Here is a 14,933-nt window from a genome sequence, read left to right on the forward strand (position 1 = left end):
TGTTATTTATACCTAGGTAATATAAATAATATAAACTTATAATATATTTAATAGATGGTATATATGTATATATATATACTATATATAAAAGGAGTGCAATTATGAGCATACTTTTATTTATAATGAGGTGATTCCACTTCCTTGCACAACTGCAGAGGGCACCATTCACATAAACTCTGATGGCCACTGAGGCCCATGAGAATGAATATTTAACGAAAAAAGATCAAGATGGGCTCGTTAGGTCTTCAGGCTAGATAAATTTCACAGGTAAGCGTTTTGAAGCTGAGAAAAATTCAGTTGTGACTGGTTATTAAACAAAAACATTTTTCTTCTAGTGAAAACCCGGCGGGAAAAGGCAAGCTATTTGAAAATGAGCAAGGAGAAAACGCGTCTCCGCACAGTTTGCCAACTACGGGACACCGTGAAAAGGCCACGCTAGGATAGCCGCGGTGCCTACTGGGAGTTGTAGTACGGGCCTCGCTTTTCGTGCGGAGGTCTGGGCCCCGCGAGACTCCGTTTCCCGGCAGGCCGCGCGCCAAGGCCTCCGGCGGGACTGGACCTGCCGCGCTGGCTACAGGAGAGTGACTCTGCCCGGGTTGTTTCTTGTGGTAGCGATGGCCTCGTTCGTGACGGAAGTCCTGGCACACTCGGGGAGGCTGGAAAAGGAGGATCTGTGCACTCGGATCAGCCGCCTGACGCAGCGGGTGGAGGAGATTAAGGTGAAGCCGGGGCAGCTGGCGGCTGGCTATAAAGGGACGGCGGGAGGAGTAGAGCCGTGGCAGCCAGAGTGGATGCCAGCGGTCAGGCGTGGAAGCCGAGTGGGAGGAATGAGGAGTGGGAGGGCTGGGAGGTATGTGGGCCGAGGAGGGCGCTTAGAGGGAAGCCCAAACCGGGGTTGGGGACTGCGGAGGAAAGGAGGCGGGACAGTGGAGAGGAAGAGGCGGTGACTGGGGCAGCTTTGGGAGTGGGGTTAGGCTGGGGAGGGATTGGGGGGTCGAGGGCGAAGGCCGAGGAGACAAGCAGAGCGGGGGAAGTGGGACTGGAGGCACGAGGTTTCTAGGGAGGGAGAATAGGAGCGGGATAGAAATGAGGGCAATCCCGCCCACCCCTCATCGGTGTGTGATTTCCTCCTCTGTCCGATTTGTGGATGAATATAATGGCTTTGGGAGGATTGTGCCGTTCTCCTCCATCCCTGAAATTTTTGTTATTAAAACCTATCGATATTTTATTAAACTCTCTTCTCCACCTCCAGGCCCTTGAGACTACGATGTTATAAAACACGTGAATAGCACTTCTTTGTACCCTGCTGTCTTGAGATTGCTACAAAAACAAAAGGCACAAACCACACGCAGTTCCACTTTGTACTGCTATCTTTACCCTACATTTGTATTTACCCACATCTTTGTTGCTTTCATTTAAAAAGATGTGCACGTATATATGGAATCTAAAAAAAAAATGGGTCTCACAAACTTAGGGGCAGGACAGGAATAGACACAGATGTAGAGAATGGACTTGAGGACGAGGGGAGGGGGAAGGGTTCGCTGGGACAAAGTGAGAGAGTGGCATGGACATATATACACTACCAAACGTAAAATCGATAGCTAGTGGGAAGCAGCCGAATAGCACTGGGAGATCAGCTCAGTGCTTTGTGACCACCTAGAGGGGTGGGATAGGGAGGGTGGGAGGGAGGGAGATGCAAGAGGGAAGAGATATGGGAACATATGTATATATATAACTGAGTCACTTTGTTATTGTAAAGCAATTATACTACAATAAAGATGTTAAAAAAAAATAAAAAGATATGTACCGTGTAGGTCTGGATTTAAGGGAGCCATTTTGGCACTGTACCATAAAGGTACAAAAATGTTTTTATTTTACCAAAATGATTTCCTAAATGTTAAGTATTCATGTCACTGGCATCTCTTCTTTAATATGGCTTTAGGATTTTTCATCACTTTTTTATTTTTATTTTTTTGGTACGCGGGCCTCTCACTGTTGTGGCCTCTCCCGTTGCGGAGCACAGGCTCGGAACGCGCAGGCCCAGCGGCCATGGCTCACGGGCCCAGCCGCTCCGCGGCATGTGGGATCTTCCCGGACCGGGACACGAACCCGTGTCCCCTGCATCGGCAGGCGGACTCTCAACCACTGCGCCACCAGGGAAGCCCCATCACTTTTTATATGATGGAAAGAGGGCAGGCTATTAAGCTACTTTAACATGGCACTCAAGGCTCCTCCCTGTTCTGGACCTAACTTTCCTTTCACTAGTTTATTTTCCCTGACTTGAATCTTCAGACAGTTGAGAATTACTTTTTATACTCCAAACAGGCCCACTTTTTTCCTAGTTCCCAGATTTTACTTATGTTGCCGTTTCTCCATCTTTAACCTATTAGTATTTCTACTCATTTTTCAAGTTCCATCTCAAATATAGTTCCCTGCATGAAAAATATCCCCATTTTCCCTCAGGCAGAGGTGCTCTGTTTCCCAGTGGTGCTCCTGGAGGACATTAACTCTGTTGCTATATTACATTTCTCTATTCTGTATTCTGAATACTTAAGTACATACTGTCTTTCCTACCTAAAAGGAATTTATTTGTGTGCAAGCATAATTTATTCCTGTCTTTCAAAGCATTGACTAATTCAGTGCAAAGTATTCAATAATTTGTTTGCATTAAAGGAGATAATGGAACTCAAATCAGTTTAGGGTTTTAAGGGACTTCCCTGGCGGTCCAGTGGTTGAGACTTCGCCTTCCAATGCAGAGGGTGCGGGTTCAATCCCTGGTTGGGGAGCCAAGATCCCACATGCCTCGCAGCCAAAAAACCAAAATATAAAACAGAAGCAGTATTGTAACAAATTCAATAAAGACTTTAAAAATGGTCCATATCAAAAAAAAATCTTAAAAGAAAATTTAGGGTTTTAAGATTAGGCCTTACAATTTTATAAGCAAGAGAATAGAAATTGATAAATCCATTGAGGTATACAGATTATGGGTTTAATTTATCCATTTACTTTTTTTTCTATTAGGTGTGATTAAAATTAGTGGCTATAGTCTGAGCTGATAATAGTTCAAAATGAGAATTTTTGTCTCTTCGTTTCTCTTTCTCAGTGTTTGTACAACTCTTGGGCACTGTTGGCATTTGGTGATCATTGCCTTCTTGTACCCTAGTCGTGTTATGGGACTCTTAACGGTGGGAGAAATGTGTTTTTTGAGGAAACCCGTTGGCTTGGAGGGAAAGTGAATGGGTGTGGGTAACTGGCAAGAAGGCCCTAACTTGGAAGATACCTAATAGAAGATGAGCTATATATTTTAACAGAGTTCCCTACTCATCTCATTGTAATTTTTCCATCCTATATAATAGGGCGAGGTATGCAGTATGATCAGCAAGAAGTACAGTGAATTCCTGCCTAGCATGCAAAGTGCACAGGACCTGGTTACCCAAGTGGATAAGCTATCTGATGACATTGACCTGCTGAAATCCAGGATAGAGAGTGAGGTAAGAATAGTTTGTTATATAGGGTAGGTTTGTAGGGAGGCAGTTCAACTTCCTGATTTCTAAGACAATTCAGTTTTATACAACTTTTAAAGACCTCGCTTTCCTTTTTGGTAAATGGAAGTTGAATTAGATGATTTTAGGGTAACGTCCGGTTTTAAAGTACAAATATTTTCCAAAACTATACTTTAAACAATTTCTTTTTTATGGTAAAAAAACATTTTAAGCTATAATAATAATGTCTTGCATTTTAATAGCACTTTATAAATTAAAAAATAATCTCAGGATTTTATTGTCTTCATAATAAAACAAAAACAGATGAAGCATAGAAGTGTATAATTTGGCCTTTTCCCTTATCTCCTACTTTAAAATGCTTATCTCTCTTAATGGCCAGCATTCTCTTATATCTGCAGCTGGCCTCAGCATATTAAAGCTTCAGCACAATCTTTTCTTCCGGCCTTCTTCTGGAAAATTGGCTCAGATCGCCAGTCACAACCACTCTACTTCCTGTCATAAAGCCACTTTCCCTGGACATGCAGAAAATCCCTGCCCATCTTGTACTGTGTCACTTTGTGGGGCTAGTGCTTGCTATACTTCTTACGGAAAGTCTGGCAGGTTTTAAGAATGTTCATCACGTTTGCCAGAGCACTGTCATCGCAAAGAAGTAAGCCTGTCTGGAAACAGGAATTTCCATTTTATAATTTAAAAAATATTTTTCACATATATTATCTCACCAGGATTTTTCCCTTGCTGTTTCCTTTTAGGAAAAAAAAGCGGTTGAAAAAAATCAAGCTGATATTAGAGATTTAAATAAAGTAGGTGTCTTGTACCTCAATTTCTAAATTATCAGTCAGTGTGCATTGATATCCAAAATCAGGATGTTGAGGTATTCTCAAGGTCCTAAAGGAAAGACACCAAGTCTCTTCTCTATGTGATAGTTACCAAAGAAGGAAAGAGAACAGATGTATTTTTAAAAATTCTCTATAAAAACTTGAATCACAAGTGGGGAAACCACTAGCTACCTAGAAAATCTATTTAACAGTGAGTTTACCAGTCATTCTGGTTAGAGGTTTGAATAAAAATAAATCCATTACTCTACAACTCTGGCGCAGTTCAAATAATATTTTCAAAGTGTATTGTCAGACAAATGAGTCAACAGTGCAGTCTTAGACTGTGCTGTTAGAAATGAAGTGTCTGGAACCAGAGAGTAATGGGCTCTTTGTACGTTTTGCTGGCCAGATTATGGCTGGTGAAATTTATTCAGTTCTGGTTGTTACATTTTGAAAGTGACTGGTCTCGATGAGAGGGTCCAGGCCTGAACACTGTACCATCTGAAGAACAATGACGAAACTCAGGGTGTTTAGCTTCAATGAAAAACACTTCCAATATTTGCAGCCCAGATTTTCATATGGGAGAAAGATTCAAATTTATGGCTAGAGAAGGGGAATTAGATTCAATAGGTGGACATTATAAAGGTGTTTATTGAGTTTATATATATATTTGTTTATATATATTTGATATATTTATTGAGTATCTGCAAGGTGCCAGATACTGTGGTAGTTGGTGAACTAGACAGTGTTTTATTTCAAAATGTGAATCTTATGCCTGTTATAGATGAATAAAATAGTGTGATATACACTAAAATTGGAATAATCCAGTTAAAGAGAGCAGATATAGCTAAGGATGGCTTTCTGTAGGAAGTAGTGTCCAAACCAGAATCTGAAGTGGCAGGTAATTAAGCAAAAGATGAAGGAGGAATGTTTAGGCAGGCATAGGGGACAGCATGGTAGAGGCATGGAGGTAGTGGAGAGGTGTCACTTTTGGAGAGCTGCAAGTATTCCATATGACAGATATTTAGAGAGTGTGGCGGGAGGAGACATGAGATGAGATTAAAAAGGTAAGCAAGGACTGTGTGTATCAGTTTAAGTAGTAAGGACGTTATCTTCATTGCCCTGTGGAAGCCATGGAAGAGTTTAAGCAGGAGAGTGATGTCAGATTTGAGTTTTAGGAATCCCATTCTGCTTGCAGTCTGAAGAAAGGACTTGAGGGAAAAGAGACTGGGAAATGAGAAGGCACTTAAAGCATTAGGAGGCAGTTAAAGTAATCGGGCAAGAAAGGATGCAACGTGCTCCATCGTCAATGGCAGTGGGGGTGGAGAAAAGTGGACGAATCCTAGGGACTTTGAAAAGATATAGAATCTCTGGGAGTTGTTGTTATGGGGGGTGAAAGACTACGGAGTCAAAGATAACTGGGGAACTAGGTCATTGATGTGTCATTCACTGAAACAGAATCTAGAGGAGGAGTAGGTTTTTGTTGAGTTTAAATATGGGGTGCCTGTGGGGTATACAAATGGAGCTGCACAGTTGGATTGTATGAAGATGGAGGCTAGACTGTTGTAAAGAAAGATGGGGGCCGGGCGGGAACTTGAAATGCAGTGGCTTAAACAAGATACATATTTTTCAATCGTAGTGTCTAGGCTAGCAGGCTGATTCTACAACCCAGGGCCTGGCTACTGTAGTGTAGTCTGTGTCAAGAACTGTGAAGGACAGTTTATTACTCACAGCGGTAGCCAGAGGATGAACGTTTTTGCACAGTGCTGCAAGCCCCAGTTTCTACAGGGCGGTGTGCAGTGGACTGTATGGATGGAAGAGAATTTCTGTGCTTAGGGAACCTGAACCTTTTCTAACGGGTAGTGAGCATGCTGGCTTTTTGCTATGGAGGAAAACGCCATCTCTATTTTTCAAGCTGTTTACTACACAAACATTTTTGAAAAGATAGTCCAGAACAAAAGACAGTCAATTGCTTCACTTGCAAGATAGTGCAGAAATGTGAGAGACTTCTAAAGAATTGTCTTCCAACGGTCTGTAGGCAGCGGAATTGGCAACACCTGGTGGCTTGTTAGACATGGAGGATCTCAGGCCCCATCCCAGACCTACTGAATCAGAATCTGCACTTTAATAAGATTCACCAAGCAATATGTATGTATGTATGTTATAGTTTGAGAAACACTGCTCTAGGATTTTGTTGTTTGCATGGTTGATGTTGGTCTCTCCCCATGTCCAGTTATAGCTGCAGGTTAAGGTCAAATAGAGGGAATAGAGGAGACACATCTCTTTTCTTAAGACTTGGAAATGGTACACATCACTTCTGCTTATATTGCATTGGTGGGATCTTAGACACGTGGTCACACCTGACTGTGCAGGGCACTAGTACATATAGTCTAGCTGCGTAGCCTTGCGCTGTCACTGTGGGAGAGTGGGAGAATGGATTTTAGAGGATAGTTTGCATGTCACGCCATCCATATACATATTTGGATGTTAGGAAAATGGTGTGGACATGAGGTAGCTGCACTTAGAAGTTGAAGCTATGGGAATGGATGAGATCGCCCAGAGAGAGCGTGGAGAGGAGGGCTTTTCAGTACAGGCACAGCTGGTATTTGGGGCCGGATGTTCTTTGCTGTGGGGGCCTATCTGGTACCCTGGAAGGTGTTCAGTACTAACCCTGGCCTCTACTCACTAGGTGCTAGTAGAGCGCCCTCGATCGTGGCACGCCAGATGTCTCTAGACATTGCCAAACGACTCTGGATCAGGGTGGGGTCAAATAAAACGTTTATTTTTTGAGAACTGTTGGTTCAGAGTAATGAGAGGGCCAGGGAGAAAGGAATATCAGTGTGTGTGAAGTGATCAGAGGGGAAATTTCTCTCCCAAAAGAAGATGAAAAGGAATGGCCAAAGAAGCAGGAGGAAAATGAGTAGATATTGGTGTCATAGAACTAAGGGAAGGTAAGTAGCAGTGTACTGATGCAAGGTAATACTGGTGACATAGGCTTTGGATTTAGCAGCAAGGATTTGCTTGGTATTTTGGCACCAACTGCTTTGGAACAGCTTTGGTGGAATGGCGGCGGTAGAAGCCAGATCACGTGAGTTATAGAGTGAATGAGAGGTGAGAAAGTAAAGACAGCGAGTATGGATCACTCTTGCAAGAAGCTTGTTTGTGAGAGGGAGGAGAGAAATCAAGTAGCAACCACCTTAGGGTGGTTGCTAAGGTGGAGGATACTTTTTCATAGAGTTGGGGGAGATTTTAAATCATACTTAAATCTGATGGGAGGAGCCATGCTCTAATAGGTATTCACATAATTGGAATGGAGCATGACTTAGGGAGAAGTAAAAGATAGAGAAGGGAGGAAATAATCGATAGTGCAAAGTCCCTGAAAAGGTGCGACAGAATGGGAGGCGGAGTCTCACTCAATGTAGAGAAATCTTTCTATTAGTTAGAACTATTCAGCTGAAGAATGAATTATCACTTGGCAATGGAGATACCAGTAATCCAGGTGGATGAGTTCTTTGATGAAAGATAACTGCTTAAACTAAGAATACGTGGTGACACAAGGATATTATGTTGATGGGAATGGGTATTCCTGCATAGGATAAGGGTTTGGGCTAAGTGGATCACTTAAAGTCTTTTCCTACTACATTCTGTGATTTTTATTCCAGTCTTAACCAGCATTTAACTTTCATCATGAATTATATTCACCTAATAAAGCTTATTGATTACAGTAAAAGTTTCATTTCTTAAGTATAGTATAGCTTAAAAGTACTTGTCTTTGGTGTGTGACTTAGGTCCGCCGGGATCTTCACGTATCAACTGCTGAATTTACAGACTTGAAGCAACAGTTGGAAAGAGACTCGGTAGTCCTAAGTTTACTTAGACAGCTACATGAGGTCAGTATACTCAAATCAAACTTTAGTGTTTTGGTGGTGAGAAAGTTATTTTTTTTTTCCAATTGTCTAATCATTCAATGGGTATCCCCTATGTGGTATTTTTTCATAGTTTAAAAATAAACAAGCAGACAGACTTGAAATAGTAGGATGTATAAAATAAAATACCTGATAACTATACTTATCTTTTCAGTTTTCTACTGCTATTGAGGAATATAATTGTGCATTGGCAGAGAAGAAGTATGTTACTGCTGCTCAGCATCTAGAAGAGGTATTAAACACTTTCTCTAAAGCATGAGCAATTAGTACTATTCTTTTTTAAAAAAATTAATTAATTTATTTATTGGCTGTATTGGGTCTTTGTTGCTGCGTGCGGGCTTTCTCTAGTTGTGGCGAGTGGGGGCTACTTTTCATTGCAGTGGCTTCCCTCGCTGAGGAGCACGGGCTCTAGGTGCGCGGGTTTCAGTAGTTGTGGCACGCGGGCTCTAGAGCACAGGCTCAGTAGTTGTAGCGCACGGGCTTAGTTGCTCCACTGCATGTGGCATCTTCCCGGACCAGGGCTCGAACCCATGTACCCTGCATTGGCAGGCGGATTCTTAACCACTGTACCACCAGAGAAGTCCAGTACTATTCTTGTTTTAAGTAAATTTTGCGTTGCATGTATTCCTTATCATTATACAAATATATTCTAATTGCCTAGAGTCCAGATGAAATGTTAACAATGATTCCATTTCACTACCAGGCACAGATATGCTTGAAGTTATTAAAATCCAGAAAATGCTTTGATTTAAAAATACTGAAATCTCTCAGCATGGAGCTTACAATACAGAAACAGAACATACTTTATCACCTTGGAGAAGAGTGGCAGAAGCTGATTGTATGGAAGTTCCCACCATCAAAAGGTGCTGCTGACCTCAGGTGGACTGCTTTGCTTAATCTGCCTGAACCAGTTTGGCCTCTGAATATATTCCAAATATTTTATGTTGCGAGAGAGGAAGGTTTCATTTATTAATCTCCCAATTCTGTATTGAGTTCTCATGTTAAGCAGAATGCTTGTTAGGACCAAAATGCTTGTTACTTCCCGTGCATTTCTCTTTCTGTCCCTTTCACTGGGAAGGAGCAGAGAAGAGAGAAGATGATTGGGAGGAGTCCAGGTGGCGCAGCTGTGGTAGAGGAGGTGGTAGCACATTAAGACCACACAGTTTCCACTGCATCGTAGGATGTGCCCATTCCCAAAGCTCTAATCCCAACAGTTTATCTTTTCTAGAAAGCTTAAAGAAGCTGTTCAACCATTCTTTCTCTCTTGCTAAGGAAAGGGATAGGAGTTTGGCCCAGTTTTTTTCAGTCGTTGGAGAAAAATGGTGACAAAATCATGAGATGGGGGATGCTTTGCCAGATGAAGAAATAGGATAACTCTGGCCCTGGCTTTTATTTATACTACTTGGCTCTCAGCCCCTCTGCCCACCTCTGGGTGTGAGCCCTCTTTGATATCTTGTTTACACAAAGTAAAACCTCTGAGGGTATATGGGAAGGACATGCCATTAAACCTGGTATATTTTCCAGCATTTAATCTTGAAATTTAGTCTGTTTCAGGGGAAACCTCACAGTCTCCCCTTGCTCCCTTTCCCATATCCACTATGGCCTTCAAATACATTGTATATGTATGTGTGTACACACACGCATGCGCACGCACACACACATACACACACTCACACACACATACCCCACCCTGTGTGTATTAGGTATTTTCAAGGAAGTCATCTAGAAAATTTTAGATTCTATTTCCAAGCAGACTGTAAAATTAAGAGGAGGTGGCAGGTGTGTTAATTCTTTATTGTAACACACCCTGTTAAACTTGTTTGGCAGGCTGTTCTCTTTACTTCATAAGAGGGAACATAGAATAGGAGGCCTTAATTGAAACTGGGATCTCACTTTTTATTCTTTGCCTTCATTCTGTCATTCAGCACATTCTTTTTTTAAATTGAAGTATGGTTGATTTACAATGTTGTGTTAATTTCTGCTGTACAGCAAAGTGATTCAGTTATAAATATAAATACGTACTTTTTTATATTCTGTTACATTATGGTTTATCACAGGATATTGAATATAGTTCCCTATGCTATACAGTAGGACCTTGTTGTTTATCCATTCTCAACACATATTTAGTACGCAGTTATTGTATGCACATCATCTTACTTTGGCACTCAGTTTGATTCTTTGAACATACCAAAGGAAGTAATTTCCTGTTTTAAAGTGATGCCAAGGACATGCATGTAGTAGTTCATATTTGATTGCATTAGAAGTGTATTGTAGTAAAACCACATATTTAGGACTCTTAGTAGACGGTGGGCTCTCAGGGATAGAAATGGGAACATCTTGTATTGCTGAGACAGCTGATATTTTTTCCCTTTTTCTTAGATACCAGCAACTTGGAATCTTGCCTACAAACAGAACTTCATTTATGCGCTGAACCATCTCAGAAAGAAGAGAAGACCCCCGTGCCACCCATCAGTTGTGTCCTCTTGGCATTTTCTCTTCTTGGGGAGCTACATACCAAGCTTAAGTCATTTGGTAAGGCATAATACTTTGTTTCATTTACATGAAATTTCAGAAGGTCCATTGTTAAAAGAATGACAGAAAAATTATCAGTATTCTCTGAATAATATTGATGATGGATCATAGGGTTTGGCCTCATGATTTATCAAGTGGAATTGTATAAATATTACACTTTTCATTAAGGGCTTAGATCCTTTCCTTTTTTCTTTTCTTTTTTTTAAAGTAGCTGCTGGTATTTATTTTATTTGATTTTTTGAATAATTTAAATAAAAATCTGTAGACAATCTGGGAAACTTCAGTGGGAAAACCTGCAGTGCGTAATGGGTGTTGTGTAATGTCACGGTATATGTATTTTTGTTGTCAGGCTCGAAGATCTTTTTTTTTTTGACGTGATTTATTTTTTATGAGTGTTCATAAAACTTTCAGGTCAGATGCTGCTGAAGTATATCCTTAGGCCTCTGGCATCTTGCCCATCCCTTTTTGCTGTGATAGAAAGCCAACCTAACATCATTATCATTCGTTTTGAATCTGTGATGACTGACTTGGAACATCCATCACCATCTGAAGTTTTTGCCAAGATCAGACTGGTACTGGAAGTGGTCCAGAAACAACTTCTAGGTATGTATCCCCAAGGCAGCGCTTTTATATTTTAGAGAAGTTGATATTTATTTTAACGTGGATAAAAATGTCAGCAACCTGAGTGAATGGCGGATCAGACGTGAGTAAATTATGTCATGGGAACAAAGTAGTTAACCTTTTTATTTCTTACTCTATTTTGCATTCCTTTTCTGCCCTGTGTTGACAAATAGGGTCTTTAGTGGTGCCCTAGAGTCTGTGTTTGTAATATTTAGTTGAATTTTGGGATGCATTTCCCTCATGGGACTTCTAGGAATATCACATTTGGGACTCTTGCTTTAGTTATAGGAGAAGCAGAAATGAACTAAGTGCTGTTTTATATCTTTTGATGGGAAAATCCCCTTCAACCTAGTTGATATAAACAAAATAGGTTTAACATAGGCAATGAATTTCATTCCATCTCAGCCTACTGGTTAGATATTTATATATTCACCCTTGAAATAGTTTCTATGTTGCTTGAATCATTTTTTGGCTGTCACACTACTAAAAGTAAAATTTCTTCTGGTGTTTTGTTATACTACTGTTGGTTTTAGTCTATTTGACTTACCTTCTTTTTGCTTTTCTCAGTTGTCTTATTGAATAGTCAAATTAAGCATTCTTGCTGTGGAGAAAATGAAAAAGAGATGCTGCTATTGTTTGTATGCCTTCCTGGCAGTCAACATAATTTATTTATATATAAATTTATTTTTTTTTAAATCGAAGTACAGTTGATTTACAATGTTTTGCCAATCTCTGCTGTACAGCAAAGTGACTCAGTTATACACATACAGGCATTCTTTATATATAAATAATTTATATGTAGAGCAAGGAATTCTTTCTAGTTTTGACAACAGAGAATAAAAAATTCTAAGACTTGCATAAATTACAAAAATCCAAGGTAGTTTTCTTCTTATTCCTTTACTTAGGGAGATAATACACCCTTATTTTTATTAGATATAAAAAAAGAGTTGTAAGCAAAGTATCCAAGGATTGGAAGGAACTAGAAAGGTGATGCAATACAGATATCTCTGATGCTCGACTCTCCTCTGTAACACTCCCATCAATTAGTCATATAACAAACTTGAGCACCTTTAGTGAGAGGGAACTCACTTCCTCTTGAGGCATTCCATCCCACCTCTGGACAACTCTGAGTACTATGAAGTTTTTGTTTGTTGGTTTTTAAAAAAAAATTGTATCTTCTTTCTTAAATGCTATTGCCCAAATGACCATTTTGGAACTTAAATTTTTAGGGTAGTTGTTTAAAAACTATGTTCAAAATATATGCCCTGTAATATCTGCTTTACTGATGCTGTTTCTAGTATGTGGAGCTATATAGAAATCTAATTCTTATTACACATGATGGACTTTCAGATTCTTTATAGTAGCTGTTATTATGTTGCCTACATCTTATCACCAATATAAAACATCTTTAGTTTTATTTTTTTAATGAAATAGTTTTTTCAGTTCCTCTTATCTTCACTGATCTTCTGTGAATATATTCCATTTCTTCCATAGTCCTTTTATTAAGGTAGGGTGTTCAAAACAGAACAAAGTATTCTAAGTATAGTCCGAACCAATTCAGAATAGTATGGGATTGTTCACACCCTCATTCTCAGTTTCATGCTTCTGTTAGTATAGCTATATAGTATAGCTATTTTTACACAGTTAACTTATTGAGCTTGATGTCAGTGGAAATCCTATGTCATACTCAGTGCAAACTGCTGCTTTCCCATCTTGTACTTGATTTTTTGGCATTAACATTAATCTTTGTTAAATTTTAGTTGATAACATTTTACAATATCCTTTCTACTTCATATCGAATGCATAATTGATAATCATGTTTTCTTACAGTTTAATCTGAGTCAGTGATGGTACTATTACCTAGGATAGGGCTAGATCAGAGGGTGCTCTGGGGAATTCCAGTAGAAACCTCTTTCCAGTTTGACGTTGGTCCATTTAAGTATTCAACCTAGTGTTTTATTTGTAAGTTTTCTTAGTACCTAGGATATTCAGAGCAGAAGACAACTCACTGTTGCTAGGTGCTCTTCTAATCTCTTTACTATCTTTCAGTCAGTATTCCCTTCCTTCATCTTCTTGCCCTAAATAAAACCTGAGGATCATATTTTGTGGCCTTAGTTCTTTTTGGAATCCTCTACTTTCTTTGGATTTTAGTTATTCTGAAACTTCATAAAGATTTTTACCTTTCATCTTATGTTTGTCTTTGGTTTTATGCTCTTTTCATCTTTTAAATATGTATTTTTTTCTCCCAAGTTTTCTGTATTACTAAGCATCATTGTACCAATAGCAAAGGAGCTTTTAAAAGAGGAGAAAAAAAATTCTTTTGGAAATACTTTGGCAAAATATATAAAAAGCCTTAAAATGTTTATATCCTTTAAACCAAGGTTTCAACTTCTAGGAGTCTTCCTTGAAGAAATAATCTTAAATATATAAAACCATTTATGTATAAGGATGTTCATCATAATGTTACTTATAATATTGAAATACTGGAAAGTCATGAAATCTTGAAGAATAGGGAAATGATGAAGTAAAGTATACAGCTGTATAATAGACCACTTTGCATAATTATGTTATACTTTATTGATTTTTTTTAAAGTAATTAATTTTGAAGCTAATTGCTTCTAAAAAGCCAGCAACAAGCATCTATTAAAGGATTAAAAACTTTATTTCCATTAAAATCAGTTTTAAGTCAGGAATGCACATTATTATTAATATTCGTTAACATTGTTTTAGGGGTTATGGCTGATGCAAAGAAGAGAAAATAAGTATGAATATTAAAATAAGGAGAAGAATTTATCTTTACTTGTAAATGATGTAATTGTATACCTAAAAAAACAAAAGGCTACTAAAACTTTAATAATTAGTAAGACATTTACTAAGTTGTCTAGGTACAGTATAAATCTATAGAAATCAGTTTCTCTCCAAGCTAGTAACAATCAGTTATAAATTAAAATATAAAGATATCTTATTTATAATGGCAATAAAATCTGTGAAATTCTTAAAAGATAAATTTAATAAGAATGGGAAGAATACATGTAAGGGAAAGCATAAAACTTATTGAGGGCGTAAAGTAAGGGGAGGCTATCGTGGATTAGAAGACAGTCTCAAAAAATTGTCAGCTCATTCCAAAATAATGTATAAATTTAAAACATTCCCAATCAGATTCTTGTTATATATTTTTCCAACTTGACAAATTAATTACTCTAGAGCTTACATCAAAAAATATATTTATGAGACTTGCTAATAAAGATTTGCAAAACACTAGTTGGAGAATTTTATAATTAAAACTATGTTCTTGACATAAGAAGATCAGTGGAATGAAAAAGCGTCCAGAAGTAGAGCCAAGAATAAATGAGAATTTACCATTTGATCAAAGTCACATTTCAGTTTAGTGAGACAGATAGTTTATTAAATAACGGTGCTAGCAAAATGGCTATATGGAATAAGACAAAGTTAGATTCCTGCTTCGTACTTCATACAGAGATACATTCCAGATAAATTAAATCCCTATATGCAAAAGGTAAAACAATAAAAATGTT

The 14,933-nt window shown here is 38.8% G+C and overlaps 1 protein-coding gene across 1 annotated transcript in view; it reads left to right on the plus strand.

Moving 5' to 3' along the window:
* The first annotated feature begins 565 nt into the window (after nt 1-565).
* The window catches only part of ZW10 (zw10 kinetochore protein), a 32,308-nt gene continuing 17,940 nt past the window's right edge, over nt 566-14,933 (plus strand). The window contains exons 1-7 of the mRNA XM_082845686.1: nt 566-719; nt 3,357-3,491; nt 8,107-8,208; nt 8,399-8,476; nt 8,948-9,107; nt 10,624-10,776; nt 11,188-11,379. Of these exons, the coding sequence (XP_082701812.1) occupies nt 615-719; nt 3,357-3,491; nt 8,107-8,208; nt 8,399-8,476; nt 8,948-9,107; nt 10,624-10,776; nt 11,188-11,379 (925 nt within the window). The 5' untranslated portion in view covers nt 566-614. The remainder of the gene's footprint in view (nt 720-3,356; nt 3,492-8,106; nt 8,209-8,398; nt 8,477-8,947; nt 9,108-10,623; nt 10,777-11,187; nt 11,380-14,933) is intronic.

Source organism: Leucopleurus acutus (genome assembly GCF_964270905.1).
Source record: "Leucopleurus acutus genome assembly, chromosome: 8".
In the NCBI taxonomy this organism is placed as follows: domain Eukaryota; kingdom Metazoa; phylum Chordata; class Mammalia; order Artiodactyla; family Delphinidae; genus Leucopleurus; species Leucopleurus acutus.